Source organism: Xyrauchen texanus, chromosome 18 (genome assembly GCF_025860055.1).
Source record: "Xyrauchen texanus isolate HMW12.3.18 chromosome 18, RBS_HiC_50CHRs, whole genome shotgun sequence".
Taxonomy (NCBI): domain Eukaryota; kingdom Metazoa; phylum Chordata; class Actinopteri; order Cypriniformes; family Catostomidae; genus Xyrauchen; species Xyrauchen texanus.
In genome coordinates this window covers 39,744,403-39,769,264 of record NC_068293.1, presented here as the reverse complement: position 1 = coordinate 39,769,264, position 24,862 = coordinate 39,744,403, and the positions used below count along the sequence as shown (strand labels likewise).

General features: G+C 38.9%; 1 protein-coding gene across 1 annotated transcript in view; it reads right to left on the bottom strand.

The window, feature by feature from the left end:
- Positions 1-17,720: 17,720 nt before the first annotated feature.
- Positions 17,721-24,862, bottom strand: part of slc4a3 (solute carrier family 4 member 3) — a 101,247-nt gene continuing 94,105 nt past the window's right edge. The window contains exons 19-23 of the mRNA XM_052148117.1: positions 24,444-24,610; positions 23,843-24,096; positions 22,487-22,656; positions 21,844-22,017; positions 17,721-17,821 (exon numbers count right to left, since the gene is read on the bottom strand). Coding sequence (XP_052004077.1) covers positions 17,744-17,821; positions 21,844-22,017; positions 22,487-22,656; positions 23,843-24,096; positions 24,444-24,610 — 843 coding nt within the window. The 3' untranslated portion in view covers positions 17,721-17,743. The remainder of the gene's footprint in view (positions 17,822-21,843; positions 22,018-22,486; positions 22,657-23,842; positions 24,097-24,443; positions 24,611-24,862) is intronic.

Sequence of the window (24,862 nt, the reverse complement as noted above, 5' to 3'; positions counted from 1 at the left end):
AGTTCTTTTACATCATCACATAATGACTTCACTGTACATAATGCTAATAAGCCGCCATCATAGAATACACGCTCAAACACATTCAATAAAGCAAGATGTAAGCACGTATTGCTGAAAATTACATTTAATTATGTTATAAGAATAAGGGTGTTGGAAATGCTGGTGTTTTACACATGTCTAAAGTTTATGCACCGATCAGCCACAATATTAAAACCACCTGCCTAATATTGTGTAGGTCCCCAGTCGTATCCGAGTGCCTTGGTCAGACTGGTTTGAACTGACAGTTCTCTGTAGACCTCTCTCATCAACAAGGCAATTTCATCCACAGAAATGCCGCTCACTGGATGTTTTATTTTTTTTGCCACCATTCTGAGTAAATTCTAGATATGTGTGAAACTGTTATGTATGCAAATTACAAGAGCTCAGCAGTTACAGAAATACTCAGACAAGCCCATCTAGCACCAACAATCATTCATGGTCCAAATCACTGAGATCAAATTTTTCCCCCATTTGATGGTTGATGTGAACATTAAATGAAGCTCCTGACCTGTATCTGCATGATTTTATGAACGGCACTGCTGCCACACGATTGGCTGATTAGATAATCACATGGATGATTGTTGGTTTCAGACGGGCTGGTTTGAGTATTTCTGTAACTGCTGATCTCCTGGGATTTTCACGAGCAAAACTCTCTTGAATTTACTCAGAATGGTGCCAAAAACAAAAAACTTCCAGTGAGAGGTAGTTCTGTGGATGGAAACGCTTTGTTGATGAGAGAGGTCAACAGATAATGGTGTAGTGAGAATCACCCTGGCTCCAACTGAAATGAACTGGGCCTCACACAAGACACCAAAAGTTGTAGTGTACGTGTGTGCAATTATTAATATCAGACGGCCCCTCCCTCCATCCTCGGGGCACCAGCTAAGGAGTTTCACCTTAACAGTAAAAGAATGATCCAAATGGACCTCTTAATGAGGCAAATATTTTTCCAGATTTGTCTGGATGCTAGGGTATGGCAACTGCCATACTCTGCCATATGCAAACGGCACCCCTGGTCAAGTTAATAACACATCCTGACAGGATTAAAAACGTATGGCTATATAAGTAGAGTGCGCTGGTGCTGACCTGACCGGTCTCAAATTAAGAATGTGTGCTGCATTATGAAGCTTAAAATATGGCAACAAAGGCCCTGTTCAATTGAACAGCTAAAGACCTGCTGCCTATGGATGAATGAGGGACAATGTCCCTAACATCTTTTCATAAATCTAAAATGTCCCGACCAACATTTGGGCAATTTTACCTCTTTTATAAAGTTATAAACTTTTTTATTTTCATTTTAATGACTGTTAAAAATATATTATATGGATGTTTAGACATATTTAAAACAAGATAAAAAAATGTGGATTAATAATTTTAATTATTTATTTATTTGGTTGTATTTATAGTGTTGGCATTTTCTTAACTGCTTGAAATTGTTATGCATCACTCCCTAAAAAACGCAGAATTTCATTATCATGATGTGATCTCTTTGGTTATCACATCTCTTTGAAATCTATTATGCCATGAATCATGTCAGGAAATAAAGAAATCCTCATTTAAATAAATAAATATATATATATATATATATATATATATATATATATATATATATATATATATATATATATATATAATTATTATTATTATTATTATATTTCCAACTCAGTCCTTAACATTTAAATAGTGCATTTAGGTTTCACAATGTTGTCTAAGTCATGGCTCTTATATTTGATCTACACAGTGAGAGGCCCTTTATGGGTTCCAATGTTGACATAAAAATATGTGGGAAAACTGCATGTCCTTCAGACTGATGGCTTTTAACACGGATCTAGGATCCCTGAGAGTAATGTTTTACATATATGGTATGTATTTTGGGACTAGTGAGAACCAGTGACCCACTACGAAGGGGTAAAACCATTGTCATGGCAATGAAAAATGTATGCATCAAAACACTGCATTGAATTCCAATATGGAATGTTTGGATTTTACCCAATCTATATTGTAGTATTAAATGAACAAAAAGGGTATTATAAGACTTAGCAAGAATGTTTAAGCTCAGTTTTTAAAGGAACATTTAGGGTTAAATATGAGTTAAGCTATATTAAGCTCTATTATTGACAGCATTTGTGGCATGATATCTGTAATGATGAGTCATAGGAGTTGAGATCCATATTCATCAAACAACCCTGTTGTAGTAGTCCAGGTAAAGTAGTCCAGGTAAACAGTAGTAAACATAAGCAGGCAGCAGAGAATCAAACAGGGGAAATCAGGCAGGTATCAAACAACAGGTAATAATGCTCAGAAATGTATGCAGGGTAAAACAAGACTTCGCAATGATAGCGAGTGAGAGTGAGTCTTAAATAGCTGTGTAAATGAGGAACAGGTGAGCAGGTAATTAGTGACCGGTTTGGGGATTATGGGAAATCCCCAAAGAGTAAAAAGTAAAAGACAATACCAGTGTGATGGAGACTTCTGGTGGTGAGCAGGAACAAGAGAGAGTGGCTCCTGAAGCGACCACAGAAACCAGGGCAGATCAGGTAGATGGCCATGAGACCAGGGATAACAGAGCAGGTCAGGTGGACAGCCAGGAGACCCAGAAGACCAGCTCAGGGTGGGGACTGAATCAGAAGGTCTGGTTGGTGGCCACAGGACTGAAATTGGAGCCCTGGGAGACTCAGAGGGCAGAGCTATGGAAGGAGGAGCCATGGGAGACTCAAGGGTCGAAGCCGTAGAAAGCGGAGCTGTTTGAGGCTCGAGGCGCAAAGTTGTAGAAGGCAGAGCCATGGCAGGCTCTAGGCTAAGAGTCCAGGATGACTGGGAAATGACATGAACAGAGACTCGGAAACGACCTCTGTGGTCGTGAACACTGGCAGAGACTTGGAAGTGACCTCTGTGGTCGTGAACATAGGCTGAGACTCGGAGATGACCTCTGTGGTTGTGAACATGGGCAGAGTCTCGGAGAAGGCCTCTGTGGTCGTGAACATGGGCAGCGTCTCGGGGACGACCTCTGTGGTCGTGAACATGGGCAGCGTCTCGGAGACGACCTCTGTGGTCGTGAACATGGGCAGCATCTCGGTGAGGACCTCTATGGTCGTGAACTTGGGCAGAGTCTCGAAGATGAATGCCCTTCTCCTCCTCCTCCTCCTCTGTGAGGCCGAAGTTGGCGGTGCAGGCTCTGGGACATACGAGGCTGGCAACGCTGGCTCTGGGACAGATGAGGCTGGCAACGCTGGCTCTTGGACGGAAGAGGCCTTCAGCTCGTTGGCCGTGGCATGTATGTGCGTTGGCTCGTTGGCCGTGGCGGTCATGGGCGTTGGCTCGTTGGCCGTGGTGGTCATGATGTGGAACTCTGGCTCAGCGGCCATGACTTGGAATAAAATAGTGGAAAGCAAGGGCACTGACAGTTTGTGGGACAGAGTCCTTGTGGCCCTTCGCACTGATATTAGTGGCGGATAGTTCAACTTAGTGACAAGGGCCGTGAAGATCTTGAGCAATGAGTCGTGGAAGACTGGATTGTGGAATGGAGCATTATCTTGAAGAAGATTAGACTGTTGATTTCCGGCTTCCTCATCTCCTATTGGATGTTTTAACGCAGCACGAAATCGCTGGAGGAAGTAGTTGTACGTAGGGAATGTTGCACTGTCGCCATTCCACACTGTTGCAATCCAGTCCATTGACTTACCGATAAGCAGCGAACAAACAAAGGAAACGTGGCTCTCATCAGTGGGGTATAGTGTGGGTTGGTGATTAATAAACTGGGAACATTGGAGTAGAAATCCTTCACCTTTGGCTGGTGACCCATTGAATTTCTCAGGAAAGGCGAGCCACGGGTTTGCAATAAATGTGCTTGGTGAAACTGGGTGAGCCACTGGATTGGCTGAGGAGATGACAGGTTTAATGCTGGCAAACAGAGGCTTTGCAAAGTTTTAACAAGCCCGTCTGATAGGGATGTCAGCTGGTCAAGCTGTTGGTGGTGTGCGGCCAGCACATTCACTTGCGCTGAGACCTCGGAGAAGAGTTGCAGGAAAGCCGCTGGATTGTTCTGTGGCGAAGTCTTCTGTAATGATGAGACATCTGAGTTGAGATCCATGTGCTGCAAACAATCAGCGTAATAGTCCAGGTAAACAGTGGTAAATGTAGGCAGGCAGCAGAGAATAAAACGGGGAAATCAGGCAGGTACCAAATAACAGGGAAAAACGCTCAGAAATGTATGCAGGGCAAAATAAGACTTCATAGCGAGTAAGAGTGAGTCTTAAATAGCTGTGTATATGAGGAACAGGTGAGAAGGTAATTACTGACAGGTCCAGGAATTATGGGAAATGGAGTCCAAAGAGTAAAAGACAATAACAGTATGAATGAGACCTCTGGTGGTGAGCAGGTGGAACAACAGAGGTGTGATTCATGACGATATAAATTACCAAGGAAATCCCGGCATGGGTTTTTAAAGCAAGTTGCAGTAATACTATGGAAGCAAACAGGGCCAGCGTTCCAGAGGGTTTAAAAGCATACATGTGACACAAATTTATATGAAGCACTTACATTAATTTTTCAGTGAAAACACATTTATTATTTGAGCTGTAGGCTACACTTTCAAATAATAGTTTGCTATGTATAAACAGTCCCTTTCTGGTGTCCTTGCTCATATCATGTAGATGTTGTCAGCTTTACCGCTGTAATGTGTTCATGACATTAAAACTGAGATTGGATATGCATGTAACTTTACACAGACAAGATCTATAAGCTATTCGATTACACTAGTCTCATTTTAAGATGTAAAATGTTTTTAAATAATTGTATTGCATCTAAAAGTTTTTGTGGCTATACTTTATTTTCAGACTGATCTCACTTTGAATTCGGTGACAGTAGATTGAAAGTCCTTCAGCTGAAATATGTCTGTGCTCACCGAGATTCAAACTTCTTCCCCTGCAGTGGCCAAAGCTGGAAGTGCTGTTGAACGATTGGGCATGTTTGAGATCCTGTTTATGGGTAAAATGTCTAAAGAGTGTCACGAGTTGTATGTTTTGTTGTAAATTATGTGATACAGTTATTAGGAAATTATATTTTATAAACAATATGCCCTAACCCTACCTAACCCTAACCCTAACCCTATCCTAACCCTTACGTAACCTAACCCTAACCCCAACTCTGTCCTAACCGTTAGTCAAATTAAATCTTAAACCCAAAGTACACTTCCATTTTGACGTGAAAGCTCAGTGTCTGCTTATAGTAGAACACGAGCCTGTCAAAGTATACTCCATATGACTGTGCATGCATACACAGGTGTTTGCCGCATGCGTGCTATGATTCTACGAGACACTGCATTTTTATTTTCAGGAGTTTATACCCATAAGGTTGTCTTTATAGTCCTTCAGATATGAGTTATACAAATACTGGTATCTCCTAACCTCCTCACACACGTGTTTTTGACATGCAAAAAGTGCTCAAGCACTCTGCTGATGACGAGAATTGCGTAACATGTCCAGTTCAGTACGCACACGTTCGTGTGACCGAAGTATACTTTGAGCTTTAGAGGGAAAATGTAACCACCAAATAATGCTCATCATTGTTTATGTGAACACAATGACTTCCTGGTTTCGTCGGGACCAGAACCAGTGTCTCGGAGGTAAGCTGTTACTCTATATGCAGTTTTTGCTTCAAAGTCAAGCTGGGATGAGTTGACAATATTTTCTGTGGTAATTGACATTATGCTACTAATGCAACTTGTATTGAAATTAGAAAAAATCTTAAAATTCTGCCCTTTTTTCATCATTTTAACAATATATTTATTAAATGCAATAGACTGCCAAACTCTATTCTCGTTCTGTTTTGCAAACCCCAGCTTCGACTTCAAGCATTAAGAGTCAAACAAAAGAAATGGGCATTATTAATGCTTTTTAGCCTAGCTTCAGACACCCATCAAGTTTTATGGTTAGATTTCAGGGAAATGATTTAATGGAAAAGGTTCAAGGCACTACACTGGCTGATTCAGCTTTCCTTTTCCCCCCTGCAGTTTCTCTTGCATACCTAATTCATGTTTACAAATGTTTCCCCTCTACAAGCGTGCACACACAAATATTCCCATTTTCCTTTTAGAGGTCATGGAAAGGTATGCCCTGCAGAAACCGATTTATGAAATGCTAATATGCAATGAAATTGTATGGATGGGAAAACAGCTATTATGGTCTGTTGGAATCTCTGAAGTTTTTCTTAGCTTGGTACCATTTTATCACCATCTCTGTTAGCATTATGTTGACCAACAGCATGCACTAGACTGTGCTCATAAATGAACTTACATCATGATGCATATTAGGGATAGGAAGGGTGGGACATGTGCATAATCTTTTTAGAGTCAATCTGGAATAAAACTGTGCACAATGCTAAAATGTTTGTTTTCATAATCTTTCATCAGAATGTAATAACATGCTCCACCCCTTAAACGACTTTTCTTTTCATCAAGCCCTCTTTTCAACTAGTGGGTTGTGACCCATATATAGGTCACAGGACTGTTCTGACAGCATTATCACTCCGGAAGGTGGCCAGATGTCCGAGTACCCTGACATCGACCACATTCAGCCAAGTTTCTGACAATTCCCATCAGACAATTTAGCATTCATTTGAATGTGTTTACCTTTTCCTGTGGTGCTACTGAAACAACCTCAGAAACAGGGGTTCTAGTCCCATGGAATTGAGAAGTAATAACATATAATCAAAACATCAGATCAATTCAGAGGATAATATTTCTCTCTAAGATTACATTTTACTCCACTGAGTGTTACGGTTAAGGCGCATGGTTACCGGAAATAAAGTTGTACCTGGTCAAAAACACAGAAAAGTTGCATCTGTATATAAGTCGCACTGACAGAGGTTGCTCTAGGACCAGGGAGCAGCCTCCTGAGTCTCGACTTCCCTCAGCCATTCAGCAGCATGTTGGACATGATCCATGGATATTCCCTCAGGATTACCATGGTATCACAGTGTTTTCGAGATAATCTACTTTAAGTAATCATCTATTAAATTTTTTTTTTTTTCACATAATGTTTGTTTTATGAAAAATATGTGACAAATAAGCCAAATCTGTTGTAACTATGCTGTGCACAGATAAACAACTTAGTCTGTGAGTAAAGGGGCGGTCACACTAGGCATTGAGCATGCAAACATTTTTCTTACAACACAACGGACCACGATACGATGTCACACGTGAGGAATTCCTTTTTCTCCCTAATTAGGAATGCCCAATTCCCAATGCACTCTAAGTCCTCCTGGTGGCGCAGTGACTCAATCCATGTGGTGGAGGACAAATCTAAGTTGCCTCCACATCTGAGACCATCAATCCGGACATCTTATAACTTGGCTTTTTGAGCACGTTAACACAGAGACATAGCGCGTGAGGAGTTTCATGCCATTCTACGCAGCATCCATACACAGCTCACCGCTCCACACCAAGAGCAAACCACATTATAGCGACCACGAGGAGGTTACCCCATGTGACTCTACCCTCCCTAGCAACTGGGCCAATTTGGTTGCTTAGGAGACCTGGCTGGAGTCACTCATCATGCCCTGGATTCGAACTCGCGACTCCAGGGGTGGTAGTCAGCGTCTTTACTCACTGAGCTACCCAAGCTGATGGTGGTTCTCAGTAACTTGGCAGAAAGGGGTCAATGCCAGGCTACCAGAAAATATAGTAGCAAAATTTTGAGTTCCCATCTGATCATTTTAATAATTTTAAATACCTGAAGAAACCAATAAAGCAATATTGAATTTGAATTTAGTAGGTCATCTTTGTGTGAATGCTTACTTTAAACTGGTATTGTGATTCTGTCCTCACTCATGATCAAAGATTCAGCTTGTCCTTCTCTTCTGGGACATACTGGAACATGGAGCACATGCCTGAGAATGAAAGGGGAGGATGCAGACCAGCCTGGGAAAGGAAACAGGCAAATTCCAACACTAATTTACAACAAGAGTAACTTTGACTCTAACATTGAGTGTGGATCTTGAATTTATCCTCCAGCATATAAACAGGTGATATAATTTGATGGGCTGCTCAAAAGACAAGGTAAGTGCAACATATGATTTTAAAGATTGGTGGTTTTGTTTTGAAAAATCCTGCAGAACTAGTACATTCTCTTGTGTTTTCAAAATGTGTTGAGTCCTGGGAAATGAACAGGGGGTTTTCATAATTAAAACCATAAGGTAGCAGTGCCTCTGTCTATTTTTGACAAATCCTTGCTGTATGGTTTAAACAGACAGCTGTACCCCTAAGATAGAGACATCACAAACAAGATCTCTTTAATATCACAATAGGGACTATTTTCACATGTGCCTTCTCTAGAGTCTCTAAAGAAATATCTCAGATTGTGTTGAGATTTGCCAAGATAGCAAAGTCTGCTATCAAATATCAGTAATATCAATATGATCTCCCAAGATAAAAGTATCTCCGAAGTGCCACCCATTCATTTTATACCTCTATATATTTATACCTGGTTAATGGCAACATTATTCCTCCTAACCAAGTAATTTTAGGGGAAACCTCAAGACAAAATTTATAAATTTACCTCTGGGCAGGGATTAGCTTTCCAAAAGGCATTTTAAATATATCAATATAAGCACTTGTTTTTCTGTACAGAAATGTAAACCCATATTTTTGTAAAGACAAGGGCTTTCACACATGTTTCATAGTGAAAGATGGTGGGTGTAAAGAATTACAAAGGCTTACGAGTGCTTGCGGGAATAATGAGTCTTTTTGTAATATTTTGACACTGCTTGATCCTAGCTGAGAAACATGTTGGTGGAAAAATGTGTTCAATTAAATCAGGGCCAAAATAAAATGCACATCTTGCCCATGTCAGTAAAAGTCAGGCAAACGTGGAAGATATAAATCACAAAATGTGGGAGACTCATCTAAACAAGAACTCTGGAAACATGATGAAGTGAGCAAATGGATCTCAGCCATCGCGCTGTCAGGCAAACAAAGAGACCACTTATATAGACCATCTTCTCACCCTGCTGAGGCTTATGTTTCTCTTCAAGACAAAGTATATCCCTTAGGCCAATTGCACAGATATGTTTGCAAGACATAACACCATTACAACAGGTGTTGTTTGGAATATTATTAACTTGCAGGTGCTCTGATTTTTTTAGAATTCTTTTGGAATGGACGGAAGAGAGGCTTTGGTGATTTCTACCAGTGTCATCATGTGTTTAGCATTTACAGGTAATCAAGAGATGCAACCAGTGTTGTGGAGTAACTAACTAAAAGTAGTGACGCATTTTGATTTAAAGCTTAAGTGCGCAATTTCTTTGCCCCAAGCGCAACCAAAGGGAATAATGCTTGTTTTCAAACAGGCTTCCTGGAGAAAGTCCCCCTGTGTTCTATTGGTTGGACAGCAAGATAGTCCCGCCTCAAACTAATTGGTGGAGTCAGTGTTGCTGTGTCGGATACTCAAATAAACAGCAATGTTTTGAAAGTGCCACAGAATCACAGTGTTTAGACTTTTACACTGATTCATGAGTCAACACTTCATAGAGTTTACAAAAGTCCTTGTATATCCTTTGTCCATAATTTTTTATATTTTATTTTTATAAATAAAAATTACAGCAGAGTTTCTGCTGCTGCTTATCACGGTTTTGAATTCAGCATTTTTTTTTATTAGTTCCATTTAGTTTATATTTATTTGTTCATATTCACGCTGTCACCTAACAAAATTTCTTAATCGTTTTTGAACCTGAAAAATACTTTTTTTTCCCTGAAAATTTCCATAACATATCATCCCCTTGAATAGCTATAAAGGATAGCTCCCCCCAAAAATTAGTATTCTGTTTACTTATACTTAGTTACTCTCTCTCATGCTGTTCCATCCCATTTGACTTTCTTTTGTCTGTGAAACACAAAAGAAAATATTAGGCAGAATGCAGCAGTCACCATTCACTTTCACTATATGGAGAAAGCCTTAAATTTCCTTTTGTGTTCCATAGAAAGTCATCAGGGTTTGAAACAACATGACAGTGAGTAAATGATGATGGAATTCTAATTTTTGGGTGAACTATTCCTTTAATGAAGTGGATGCAACAGACCCTTCCCATGACTCTCCATAGCCAAACAGTTAAAGTAGTTTTGAGAGGAAATGGATATTTACAGACATCATCTTTAGCGTTATTTATGCGTCTCTAATGACTGTAATGTCTATTGCACCATTTCTTAATGCTTCTAATACATTTGCATCATCTGTTGCTTTATTTTTGTATCCAAGGCTTGGTGAATGGCGCAGGAGATGACAAGTGCAGTAACGTACCATGTGACAAAGCAAACTTTGATGATAGTGTTTATGAAAACTGTATTCTCCCATTTAATCAATCCATGGCAATGACTGACTACCAACTAAAATGTCCCTGGCCGAACACTAGAAGGTATCGATCGATCTATCTATCTATCTATCTATCTATCTATCTATCTATCTATCTATCTATCTATCTATCTATCTATCTATCTATCTATCCATCCATCCATCCATCCATCCATCCATCCATCCATCCATCCATCCATCCATCCATCCATCCATCCATCCATCCATCCATCCATCCATCTATCTATCTATCTATCTATAAAAAACTTAATGTATTCAAAGTACATAAGGCCTATACAACCTTCAAACTTTTTTTAAACATTTAAAGACTTTTTCTTAACAAACTTTACTTTTCTAGTTAGAGATGTTCTCTTCCCTCTTTGTCAAGTCATTCTGCTTCCCTGGGGTGCTCTTTGTAACAACATTTTCATGAAGTACAGCCAACACACAGAACATGACTACAGAATGTTTGGACACTCTTCTTCACAACAGCTAGCCCATGTAATTTGTCCAAAACCAAAATATTTAGCAATCTGTCCAAGTAATTATCCCGATGAGCTTGCTAAAGAATCCAAAAAGGAAAATGTAATTATTATTTACTCATCCTCATATTTTTACAAGCCCGCATAACTTGTTCATTGTTCTGTGGAACACAAAATGAGACATTTTTCTGCATTTACTCACCCTCATGTCGTTCTGAACATGTATGACTTACTTTTTTCTGTGAAACTTTGGTGGATATTCTTTAAAAATCCACCTTTTGTGTTCCACCAATGAAAGAAAGTTGTACAGGTTTGGAACAACATAGGGGGTGAGTAAATGATGTCAGAACTTTCATTTTTGGTTAAAACTATCCCTTCAAGCAGGCAGCGTAAACACTGTAACAGTCCTAATGACGAACAAAGCAGTCATGATGTATTTCGCACATTCTTATGTGGGTGTTTGTGAAAGAGAAATGGCTGTGCTTGCGTTCTTTGGTTGTGAAATCGATGTCTAATTAGTCTGCTGTTTCCTATGTGCTTGTAGATACTACATCAATCTGATGATGTGCGTAGAGACTTCTGCAAACTTCACATGCTGCACTCAAGCTTCCTTCAGACACGAGATCTTCATGGAAATCCACCAGGTCTATTTCTCACTGTGCTCTTACTGGAAGGATCCAGGTTTGCACATACTACTAGCTCTCATTGGGACCAGTTCTATCATCCCGTTTATGACACCGTTCCTCTGCCACTACTTCAAACTGCATGAGTCTAAACTGCCAATGGAGGACCAGTGACAGTCTAGTGCATTACATTTTAGAATGAACAACAGAATGTCTGAATCAAATTACTAGTATTCTCAGATGTTTCGATAGTGCTGGCCGAGATTATTCACAATACATGCAATGATTTTGTTTGATGATATAAATTAAGCATCAATTTATATATCAAATAATGATGTTAATGCATTTTTTATTATTATTTGAATATTGTATTATTAGTTAATTGTGATTTATTAACCAGAATTCTTAAAGGAATGTTCCGGGTTCAATACAAGTTAAGCTCAATCTACAGCATTTGTGGCATAATGTTGATTACCACAAAAATGTATAATTTTCTTAAAAAAACAAAACAAACAAAAAAACTGCAAAAATCGAGGTTACAGTGAGACACTTACAATGAAAGTGAATGGTTGAAGAGTTTATACACATAAATGTGAAGCTTATTATTTTGTAAAAGCACTTGTATTAGTTCTTCTGTTAAAACTTTTGTATTATTTGAGTTGTAAAGTTGTTTAAATGGTCATTTTTATAGTCATTTTAGGGTTTGTCGACATTGCATCTTCATGGTAACAAAGTTGTAAAACTGTATTACTTTACATAGAAAAGGTTAGTAAGTGGTTTTATCACACTAAAAGCATATTAAATGCATATTGTTTATGTCTTCTGGTTGTACTTGTGGTAAAACTAATATTTTAATGTTCAAAAATTGGCCCACCCAATTCACTTCCATTGTAAGTCCCTCACTGGAACTCAGATATTTGCTTATTTATTTATTTTTTTAAGAAAAAGGAAGGATGTCAAAATAACTTGTGGCAATTAATATTATGCCACAAATGCTGCCGATTGCTGTCTCCCCACTCCCTTAATAATGATTATATATATAAGTATATACATATATATATATATATAATCCATCATGCTCCAAAACTTATTTAGCTGTATTGATCAGCCTTGACTCCAAGCAACCTAGCATGTTAATTTACTCTACAAAACAGTACAAAGACATCTGAAACACAATAAATATTTATTCTGAGACAAAAAAATAACCATTTGTTTTACAGTGCTCTGAAAACATTCTTTTTACAGAATAGCAATGGCTACTGCTATTAAAATATTCACATAACATCATAATATCTTCAGTATTGCTAATGCTAAAGTAATACATTTTATATTTTTTTTTTACCGTATGAACTCAAAATGTTTGTCTTATTTTCTGACAAACTGCACTTCTTAATTACGACCAGGCAACACTTGGAGATTTACAAGAGTTCTTTCTGACATGTTCTAAAAAACAAAACAAAAAAAAAACAAATAAAAAACAAAACACTACATCAAGTACAAATCAAGGTGTTTTTTTTTCCTCTTCCATCAATCAATATTTGTCTGCAAGAGCTTAAAAGTAATTTTGGGGTATTTTCATCTGAATCTAATGTACAGAGTAAATTTGCAATTAACAGTTTGTAATACAGTATGTAACAGAGGTAAGTGTTTTCCTTTGTACAATGAATCGCTCAGTATCTTAAGCTTAAACTCTTTAAAGCAACACTTTTTTCCACATAATGCATGGTTTAAGAACTGAATAAACAGCTCTGTTAGAACCAAAACACTGGCTTTTGTATTGTCTCCCCCTGTGTCTAGACTGCTGATTGTAAAATTTGTTGTGTATGAATGAGATTAATATAATCCATCTGCAAACATTTCTGATTGTCATCCACTTTAATTTTGCCACAATGGCAAAAAGAATGGCATTCAACATTCACAGCATTAAAAACAAAGTGAAAGGAAATGTAAGGAATCACAGTTCAGACCTTAAATTATACAGTAAAACATCTTTCGCATGATCGGGTGGGTGGTCTGCACGACTAGGGTGGCATCATCCACCAACACCTGCCTCATTCAGACACTCATTTTGCCTTTCCACGATTCATACCATTTCCTTTTTAACTTATGGCTCTTACATCTAAAAACCACCAACAAGTTGACAAAAACTGTTTTTCAACTTTTCATGACTCTAATATGACAGATGTGCCAGTGTCTTTGAGCTCCCAGAACACCTACACAAGTGTGTACTACAAAGAGGTTGTTAGATTTCCACATCACGCAAAAGTCTTCCAGATACTTTGTTAGTTGGAGAGACAACCTATCTGCTGCCGTGACAACAGCCAGGAAACCGCTTATAACAGTTACTGTATAACAACATTTTGCATCATAGGTAGGTAGCATCCTAACAGAAATGAAACCTCAAAAGGGACAGTTCTTGGTCAGAGTTGTGGCTTTGTGGTCAGTCTTTGACATATTGAGCAATGGTGCTCATCTGGGAGACCCAGGTTCCAGTCTGGCCCGAGTCATGTTTCCTGTTCTCTCTCAACTACGTGTCTTAAAAAATTTCAAAAATCTCCTATGCTCTACGTCTGTGTGCCAAACAAATAGCACTCCTCATGTAAAGCACACATGAGACTCCACTCCCAATTGATTTCAGTAGAATTTGGCATTAGCCCGTTGCTAAGCTAAGACATTTTTGCTAAATGATTTTCGTGGCTCATGACACATATCGCAGCAGTTTCAAGGTGAAATGTCAAAAAAAAAAAGCCGGCAACATTTTCCCACAAACAGATGTGATTTTTAATGTTAATGCTCTATCGAGTTTCAAATAAAAAAGCTAATATAAAAGCAAATGTGACATGGAAAAACACCCACGTCCTTCTGTGGTGTTTCTACGAAACGTTAGGCCCACTAGAAGTAGTTGGTTATGTAACGCAAACATTTGCCTTACAAGTTATGCGCTGCAGTAAGAGTTTTGAAGTCACAAGATAATATTGTGTGAGAAACAAGGTGAAATGAAGTGTTTATGAACTGATAATCTGTCCTTTAACTTGTGATTTGGTGAAAGTGAATGAAAGTCGTTGTTGTAGCGCCTCTAGTGTTCATTTCACTAGGAAATGATACAAACAACGAGCCACATAAAAATGATTTAGCAAAAGTGTAGGTGTAACTGGTTCTACTTAACCCCCTCTGAACGGGCTTCAAACCAGTGTCTTCGGCATGGGAGGAGGGCGTGCTAACGAGGAGGCTAAAGGCTACAGCCCCTAGTGTCAGTCGCTAGTGCCAGCACATACCGCACGGCTATCACATACCAGCTGGCTCCTGTTATATACTGTATGTATAGTACTGTGATTCTGTGTGACCAGGTTACAAATATTAGGTAAAATTATCAATAAAATAAGCAAAAAGTGTTGATACAAATAATGATATATACTCTTGAATGTGAAACCTCTAAAAGTTGGGTTTTTGTGTTAACTCTATAGATTAAATCTTGTAACTAGTGCAAGAGGATTTCTGGTTGCAGCAATATTTCAGAGTGGGAGACAAAGACGGACAAATTCAATACATGGAGCCTCTGGAACACATGTGTAAATTACCCTTTTCAGTATATATACAATAAACTGTTAACTCCAAAGAGCAGCTGCTATAAGAGCAACCAACAAGCTTTATCTCAACCTTATTTATCGTAGATTGCTGCTTCTCAGATGTTTCACAAGAACACGACCCCAGTAATGTCTCCTCTAGAGTTTCAGCTCTTCACAATGTCAGAAGCTTTGCTCAGATTTAACAAAAAATACCAAAGGTTGCAACAAAAAGTCAGAGACTGCACTATAAATGCAAATATTCACATTTAAATCTTCCAAGACCAAATTATCTGAGCTATGCTATCCACATTCATGTTACAGCACTCTACACTTATGTCAATAATTGTCTAAATGTGGGTCTATTTTAGGAAAAAGTCTCCTGATTAATCTTCTGGGAACCAAACATATGTTACTTGATATATCTGAAAAACCTGGCCAGAGCTTCACAAGCCATGTATTCTACTCTGTAGCAATAACAGAAAGCCTGTCTTCATCTTATTTCATCTTTCAGATACATCCCTAATAATTAGCAAAAATATTTGGTAACCAATTTAACCATTGGGCATATGTACAGAGCTATCGAATAGCTCGAGTAAAGTTACAAGGTGAAATACATCTGATGTGTGATTTCATATAGAGTGTTTGAAAGGCCTGCCATTCACAACCACACGTCTCTTTGTACAACCTGACAGCATTGAGAGCAGTACTTCGTCTTGGGCTTTCCAAGAAACTACAAGTCTATTTGGAGTAGTACAGCAAGACAAATATTCCTATATTGCAAAATGTATTTATTTTTTGGTAAAAACAAGAGAGAAAAAAAAAGAGCAAATGAAACGCATGTGGACTATGTGATGAAACGAGCTAGCTCTAGCGTGATTAGCCCCAGAAGTTTGTATTATGCACAAAAAAATCCAATACACGCATGGACAGCACAATATTTACTGTCCAAAGGGCAGCCTTCCATAATGACAATCCTCAGGATCGATGAAACCCTTAGGCCTGTTATCTAGTCAGTCCGATTGATAATAGTGGAATACCCACAACTTTTAAATGTCACAATCTGCCATTTGTAAAGTGAGAGAACATTCCTTTCGATGAAACTGCAAAAATAATGCTGAAAATCATGGCTGGGTCTAAGGGGGGCTAGGAGGGGTATTGCCACCTTAGATTTGCACCAAGCCTGAAACCCCCAGAAGCCCCCACCCTGACTGACAGTGAATCGATCCTGGGGTACTCTGCCCCCCCCAGACTGATGGCTAAATGATCAACTCAGGCACACAAGCATAAACATACAAGCATACAAGTGCCCCAGCAAAGATTGCATCACAGTACCGACCCTTGTTAAAATATTAAAGTGAAATCTGTCATTTCTGGGCTATTAGCATCACCTAACGTAGCTGCAAAAAAGAATGACTCTTTTCAAACAGATTTCCCGAACACTCCCCGAACAGATAGTCCCGCCTCCAAAATCTTGCCATCAGTTGAGGCAATGTTGCTGTGTCAGGCTGGTTGGGTTGCTCAATCAAACAGAACAATGTTTTGAAACTGCCGCAGGGCAACAGTGTTTGCACTTTTGGATACGTGGTAAGTTGAGCATGGCCTTGTTGGCTTGGTGAACATTTAAAAAGGTCATGCACTCCCTTTTAAAGTAGCTAAAGTTTGACGATTTGGCCCAAGGCCAGGTAGCTGTACTCTATGACCCTGACCAACAATTTGGCAGCACATTTCATTGGAGTAAAAGTTTCTTGCCTCAAGCCTAAACTGTAGTGATAAGTGCATCCATATACACTGGCAGTTTGACAGCCTTTGGACTCGCATTGATTCAAAAAGTTATAATTTTATGCAATCAATGAAATCCAAGTTTCTATGACTTTAACCCATTTCAGCTGAACTGTTCTCATAAGGAATGAAATGCAGTGAAATGGCATATAATATGGAATTAGTTCCCTGAAAACGTTTATCTATTAAAAACACACACTCACACATACACCCAAATAAATATAAAAACAACAACAAGACAATTGGGCAATAAATCCTATATAAATCTAATGTTAATTTTCTATATAGCAAGAAAACTTTTGAACAGCCCAAACAAAAATACATATTTTTGGAAATAAACGTTAAATAAAATCACTTTTAATGACTCTTTGTTTGCACAGGAAATTCTGCCCTTTCCATAAAAGGTGCTGTATGTGGTGTTCATGATGTACAATAACGTGGTACAAGGCAACTTAGATCTGCAGGCAGTGAGGCTTGTCCAGACATGCTGTGTGCAAAACTACCAGCTGGGAAGAATAGGGGGTTTGATTAGCCCCGTAACATAAGAGCCAACCTATTGGATTAGTCTCGCCTTCATTGCACATTGCAGCTCTAAACTTTAATAGAATGTGAGGTCTAAGGTACATGGGTCATACTGTATCTCACTGTATATTTAAAGCTTATTGGGCATCAGCTCACAAACATGTAGGTGGGATAGGCACAGGGAATAAAATAACAAGTATCCAAAATTTGGTCATTTTTTTTTATATTAGATGATTTAAATATTTTAAAGTACACATGAAATAATCCTGGAAGAAGGCAGTACACCAGAGTTCATCAAATTTCATACACCTTTGCCAACAGAAACCGTTATCCAGAGGTCTGTGTTTGATTAATCAGTAAGGAGGTTTGCCGTTTTGTGTGTCCTGTGTCTAGACAAGCATGTGGATCTCGTTGTATTCATCATGACCATCTTCATCAAAATTGGGCGTGTCCTCATCTGCATCCAACTGCAAGGAAAATAACACTTTAATCACATGATTCTTAAAATATTTTGGGTTCAAATCAAGTTAGACTCAATCGACAGCATTTGTGGCATAATGTTGACACCAAAAATTATTTCAACTCAGTCCTCCTTTTCTCTAAAAAAAAAGAAAAAGAAAAAAAGAAAGAAAAAATGTAGGTTACAGAGAGACACTTACAATGCATGGGAATGTGGCCTTTTTTTTAGGGGGAGGGGGTTAAAATGTGAACTTTATAATTTTATGAAATCGTTTTTCTTTTTAAACTTGTGTATTATATGCAGGGTTGGGGAGTAATGAAATACATGTAACGAGATTATGTATTTAAAATACTAAATATAAGTAACTGTATTCCACTACAGTTACAATTTAAATATTTGGTCATTAGAAAACGCATACATTCAAGTATTTTGATTACTGAAGAGATTATTTAGCATTTTATTGTCGTTTGTTTCATTTAATATTTAGTACTTTCAGATGAAAAACATTTATACATATAAATTATGTGATCCAAAGTGCATTTGAACAGCGGTGAAAAATTTTCTTATGATGTGTTACATTCATACGAGCAGACAGAGAAGTATGTTTGAAGTAAGTTTGGAGCAGAAGAAATAGAAATAAACCTTGTGTAAATTGTTAGCTTTATGCTAAGCTAAAATGCTATTTCTAGCCATTTTACATGCACATGTTACCAAGAAAATTCACTTTAGATCATAATTTCTTTTTTCTAGTAAGACCTTTGATATTAGGGCAAAAATCATATTCTTGATAATAATTTTTGTATTGTTTTCCTGTAAAAATATCTAAAAATCCTTAAAACAAGATCAATTGGATTTATCTTGTTTTAGAAACAACACTGTATAAGATATTTCGTTTTTTCAGAGAATGTATTTTTAACATGTGTGTTTTGTCTTACTGTACTGGCAGAGATTTTATAGTCAAAACAAGTGAAAAAATCTACCAGTGCTGAAGAAGTAATCCAAAGTGATTAGAACAAGTTACTGACCTTGAGTAATCTAACAGAAAATGTTACAAATTACATTTTACAACATGTATTCTGTAGTGGAATACATTTCAAAAGTAACCCTCCCAACCCTGATTATATGAGATGTAAAGTTGTTTTAATTGCCATTTTTACGATCGCTTTAGGGGTATTATGGTTTACGCCATTACATCGTCATGGCAACGAAGTTTTAAAACTGTATATAACTTAAAAAAATAGCTTAGTAAGCAATTTTATTGCACTAAAATCATGTTAGCATGCTTATTGTTTATGTCTTGTGGCTATACTTTTGATACAGTGAGTTTTTTAATGTTTACAAATTGGTCCCATTCACTTCTATTTTAAATGCCTCACTGTAACCCACATTTCTGCTTTTTTTTTAAAACAAAGGAGGGGCGTGACAAAATATATTTTTTTGGTAATTAACGTTATCCCACAAATACTGTCGATTGAGCTTAACTTGTTTTAAACTATAAATATTCCTTTAAATGGAGTTAAGAATTTTAAAACACATGTTCCCCAAACCCACACTAGGTGAAAGCAGACAAGACTTTGGAATATATAGTGAAGGGTTGTCAACATGAGACCCACATTTTAATAGTCCATACCAACATCAGTGAATTTCACATTCCTTGACACCAATTAATTGAAGATGATTTTAGTGCTGTAAAATCAGCGTTTTACCGGCATTGCAGCGTTTACAAAGATTACACGCTTCACTGGCGATATGACGTCAAGACAACGAAGCTGTATATTTGGACATAACTTTACACAGATAAATAAGTGAGTGATTTTACCACTAAAATTATTTTAAGTATCACTGTTAAATTATGTAGAGTGGTGGTGGTGCGAAGTGGGCTAAAGCACATAACTGTTAATCAGAAGGTCGCTGGTTCGATCCCCACAGCCACCACCATTGTGTCCTTGAGGTCTTAACTCCAGAGTCCTCCGGGGGGATTGTCCCTGTAATAATTGCACTGTAAGTCGCTTTGGATAAAATCGCCTGCCAAATGCATAAATGTAAATTTTAGCACGCATAGGGCTCTATTTTTGTGAGTGTGCAAAGCCAAGTGCTATGAGCTACCTCTTATCCAATTTTCACGAGAGTGCTAATTGTAATTGCAATTTTTATGCCAGCACAAAGCGCAACTAGGCATTGGTGGGAGTGTTTGCCCTATTGTGGTTGTATGCACGCAAACTGTAAGTGTATATTTTGTTAATGAAGTGGTGCAAAGAGCAATTTGCTATTTTCCTGAGAAATAGGTTGTTGCGCTAAGATGTTTCAATACCAACTCTTAACTCAGTGTTAAGTTCAAAACCAGTTCAATTCCACCAGCAGTTGCTAATAAAGTACATGTCCAAATTCTGAATGTACAGAGTATCAAATTATGTCCCTGACAATCGCAATTTTTCAGGGGTAATTGCTTGAGATTTGTATTAAAGACTGATTTTTAAGTCACTGCAATAGGGGACGGTGGGAAGAGGAGAGACTAAAATGTTTGGAATGGGTATGATTTTTGACTATATTTTCGTTTCATTTAAAGTGTATTTTGAATTTAGAAATATTTTTGTTTAATTTTTTGTGTTTGAATACATAATTTTTTTTTAAAATCAAAATTGACCAGTAGAAGTGAAATGCGTGCAGATACAGGAGTGTGTCACTGTCACAGACATATGCCTGGCATTCATTAAGGATGCAGTTAATGCACATTTTCTATTCTTCTAATTCCAGAGAAGAACCTCCTGAACTCAATTGCATTTAATCCAGCCCATTTGTGTGTTGCACAAGCGATTTTGCCAAACCTACTTGCATGTAGACTTAGCACATGCTTGCATGAAAATACCAAAATTACATGGCCATGCCCACTGACTTTCTGCTTATGACTTATGGCACAGCGCTACGCTTAACGCTAGAACTCTTAAAATAGGGCTGGTAACAGGTTCAGGATGGGCAAGGAGGAGGCAGGAACCGGCAGAACAGTCAACAGAACTTTAATGAAATAAATTAACATAAGCACACAGACGCGCGCACACACAAACAGTGACTGCGTGCGTCTCTCTCTCTCCCTCGAACTGGCGTCTCCAGCTCCCCTTTATCTCTCTCTCCCGCTGATTAGGTGACTCATGGCCAGCCTGTCCACACCCTCCTCCTCGTCACACTCCTCCCCCGCCTGATTCAGGCCGGGGCACCATCCAGACTGGCCTACCTCCTTTCCCCATCTCTGGAGGGGAGACGCTGCTCTTCCGGCCATTCAACCAGCCGATGGTCCACCCTGCCTCCTGGGGAGAGATGAGTGGAGGGACACATGGAGAGAGAGAGAAAAACTTGCTCGCCGGTTCCCGGACACGCCATTACCTGGTCCTCAGCCACTCCCTCTGCCCTCTGACAGACCTCCCTGGGCGGCCGGCAGCTGCGAATCTGTCCCCCGGCGGACAGCTGCAGCTCCTCCCCTGCCAGATGGCAGCGGAGAGGACTCCACAATAGCGCATCCCTCCTCCTTCCTGGGTTTTGGCACCAAGGGGTTCAGGATGGGCAAGTTGGAGGTGGGAACAGGCTCAACAGAACTTTAATGACATAAATTAACTTAAAACAACACAAAACACACACACACACACACACACAGCGGCCGCGAGTGTATCTCTCTATCTCGGACTGCCGTCTCCAGTTCCCCTTTATCTCTCTCTCCTACTGATTAGGTGACTCAGAGCCGGCCGTGCAAACTCACGGCCCGGCCATGCCCTCCTCCTCATCACAAGGGCCCATATTGTTTATTTTGAGACTATACTTTTAAAACAGTAAGTATATTATTGTTTATGGACTTGCCCCATTCACTCCCATTACCTCACTGTAGCCACGATTTTTTCCTTGTTATTTTAGGGTCATGTAGAAATCCTTTCTTTTGATAATCAACATTATGGCAAAATTGCTGTCCTGGAATCGTCCTTTAAAACCACGTGCACACAGCACCAGAGATGAACCAATGCAACATGAATAAGCAGAACCCACCGCTGCAAGCTCTCTCTCCTCAAAGATCCTGGTGAGGATGAGTCTCCGCAGAGGTACAGTCATGATTAGGATGAAGGGAAAGGCCAGAGAGACTACAGTCGACTTTACCACCCACAGCAGGATGATACACAACAACTGAATGATGGTGAACAGATTCATGCGCCACGTCTTCACCTGTACAGAAACAAATCATGTCTAGAATTACAAGTATTTGCTTTGCCTCCCTTTTGCTTTAATGACAGCATGCACTCGAGCTAGCATGAACACCACAAGTGCGTGCAAAAACTGATGATCCATGTTATCCATCATGATTTGAAATGTTCCAAAGAGAAAAGTCACACATTTGCTCACATTAGATTATATGATTAGTGACAGACATAGTGCAACATCTTAAATATTTATTATTTAATTAACATCATAATGATTATTTGTTTTAAGTATTTCAAAATCGTAGGTTTCCAGGTTTAAATAAGATTTTAAATCCCACAAGACAAGGTTTATATTGTTGATGTTTGTCAAATAGTGCAAAAGAATATGGAGATTTTTGCGCCACCTTGTAGCCACTTCAATAGCTTTCAAATTAAATCCAAACTTGTAGCATATATCAAATGGAAATCAAACACAAACACAGATAGGTGGTTACCTTGGTAACATAGATGTGGTCAGGGTGATGTTTGGCAGGTGTAACCATGAGTGTGATTCGCTCATACAGCTGGATACCAGTGAGAGACGTGATGCCCATGTACAGAAATATCCCAAACAGCACAGCCAAAGGAATATGACGAAGTATATCTGTCATTACTATAGACATACCTGCAGAGACAAAGACAATACAAGATAGTGTGTTAGCATATGAATATTGTTATTTTTGCAATTCTATTTGGTGCTGCTAGTGGTGCAGAAATGAAACGCTTAACCACTAAATGTACTAAAATGAATAATCGCCATAATCGAAACACTTTATTAGGAATGCTATGGTCCTAATAAAGTGCCTGATGTGTTCTTCTGCTGTTGTAGCCCATCTGCCTCAAGGTTCAACATGTTGTGCATTCTGAGATGCTATTCTGCTCTCTACAATTGTACAGAGGCGTTATATGAGGTACCATAGCCTTTCTGTCAGCTCGAAGCAGTTTCGCCATTCTCCGTTGACCTCTGTCATCAACAAGGCATTTCCGTCCACAGAACTGCCACTGGATGTATTTATATATTACAGAAATACTCAAACAAGCCCATCTGGCAACAACAATCATGTCACGATCTAAATTCCCCATTCTGATGGTTGATGTGAACATTAACTGAAGCTCCTGACCTGCATCTGCATGATTTTATGCACTGCACTGCTATCACACTATTGGCTGGTTAGATAATCGCATGAATATGTAGGTGTACATGTGTACCTAATAAAGTGCTCATTATCATAACTGTATGCTTTTTAAGGTTTACAAGCAATGTAGTAACTTTTTTGAAGGAGCTTTTACAACTAACACACTTTTGCTTCTGTCTACACCGTTTTTCTATGTAAACATGCTAGATGCTTGTGTCATGTCTCGCTGCTTTTTCTAGCCTCTTGCAGTGATGCTAGTGTTAGATGATGTGTCAGGTTAAAAAACTTTTAAAAACACTTCAAGAGACACCTGCATTCTGTTCTGTTGTGCTGATTATAGCTTTTCAATGCAAGAATGCGCTAGGTCTAAACGGCCCCTTAATATACTACGTGCAGTCACATGGGGTGTGTTTATCTGCATTTTTACAATATCTTTGAACATGGCTCATCCAAAGACAATTTAGAGTCACACCAGTTAGGCCACATCCACACAAATACAGTTTCCTTTGAAAACTCAGGGTACAGGGTTTCCTCACTGAAAAATGTACTTATGAAAGCACTCTTTATTAGTGCATACTTGGGAAGACTATGATGTTAGGAACCTGAAAACAGAGTTTTGCAACAAAAACGGATGTGTGTGGACGTGGCCTTACAAACAAATGTAGTGTTTCTTACCCACTAGGATAGCCACACACATCCCAGTCAGTCTCTGTTCCTTCACTTCTTGTATCATGGGCTTTTCTCCGGGAGCAGTGGCTTTGCTCATGACAGTCAGTGCATTTACGTGGGTCACTGAGCGCACAGTGGCAGCAGTCAGCCAGGGCAGGCCAAACAGTGGGCAGATAGCTCCCAAAGTCACTATCAGAAGCAGATCCAGATGAAAGCCAGAACCCTTCACCAAACGTCGCTCCTTCTTGCTTACTATCAAGCTGTAGAAGGGACGAGATAGATGTAAAACAAACAAAAATACAAAAAGTATTTGAACACTTAAATCAGACTTTAAAATGTCTTATCGTCATTGCATAAACTAACAATATATTTAAACAAGTCGCATATGTGCATAAATGATGCTTGAGCTAACTTCACTTTTTTGTGTCATTTTTGCAATGACTTTAAAAGTAATATTCCGGGTTCAATACAAATTAAGCTCAATCAATAGCATATGTGGCATAATGTTGATTACCACAAACATTTATTTTGGCTTGCCACTCCTGGGATAGATGATCTGTTGTGAAGGGCTGTTCATATAATCTTATCGTACACTGGCTTTACTCACGTGGTGATCTGAGTCTCCATAAATATGAGGATGAAAACCAGCAGGGCCGGGACCACAGAAGCCCCCATCATCCAGACCGGGAAAGGCTGTTTATCTCCAAATGGACTGATAAACCAGCTTCGTTTGTCCGGAGATGTGACAGAGAAACCAGAGGGGACGTTCAGCTTCTGCAAGCAAAAAAAAACAACAAAACAAGCACTCAGATCCCGGATATCCCAAGCTTCACTTGTTGCAGCGCTTTGCCAAGCCAACCCATTGTAATACATGTTCGGATCAAAGCTGGCTCCAATTATAGGCAAGTATTGTGCATAATAAGAAGAGTAAGTTGGTAGAGCACTTTCTTTGTGGTAATATACTGCTGTGGTTCTCAACTCCTGACCCAAAAAATGGGTAGCAGCAGATATGTTCTGATAGAGTCG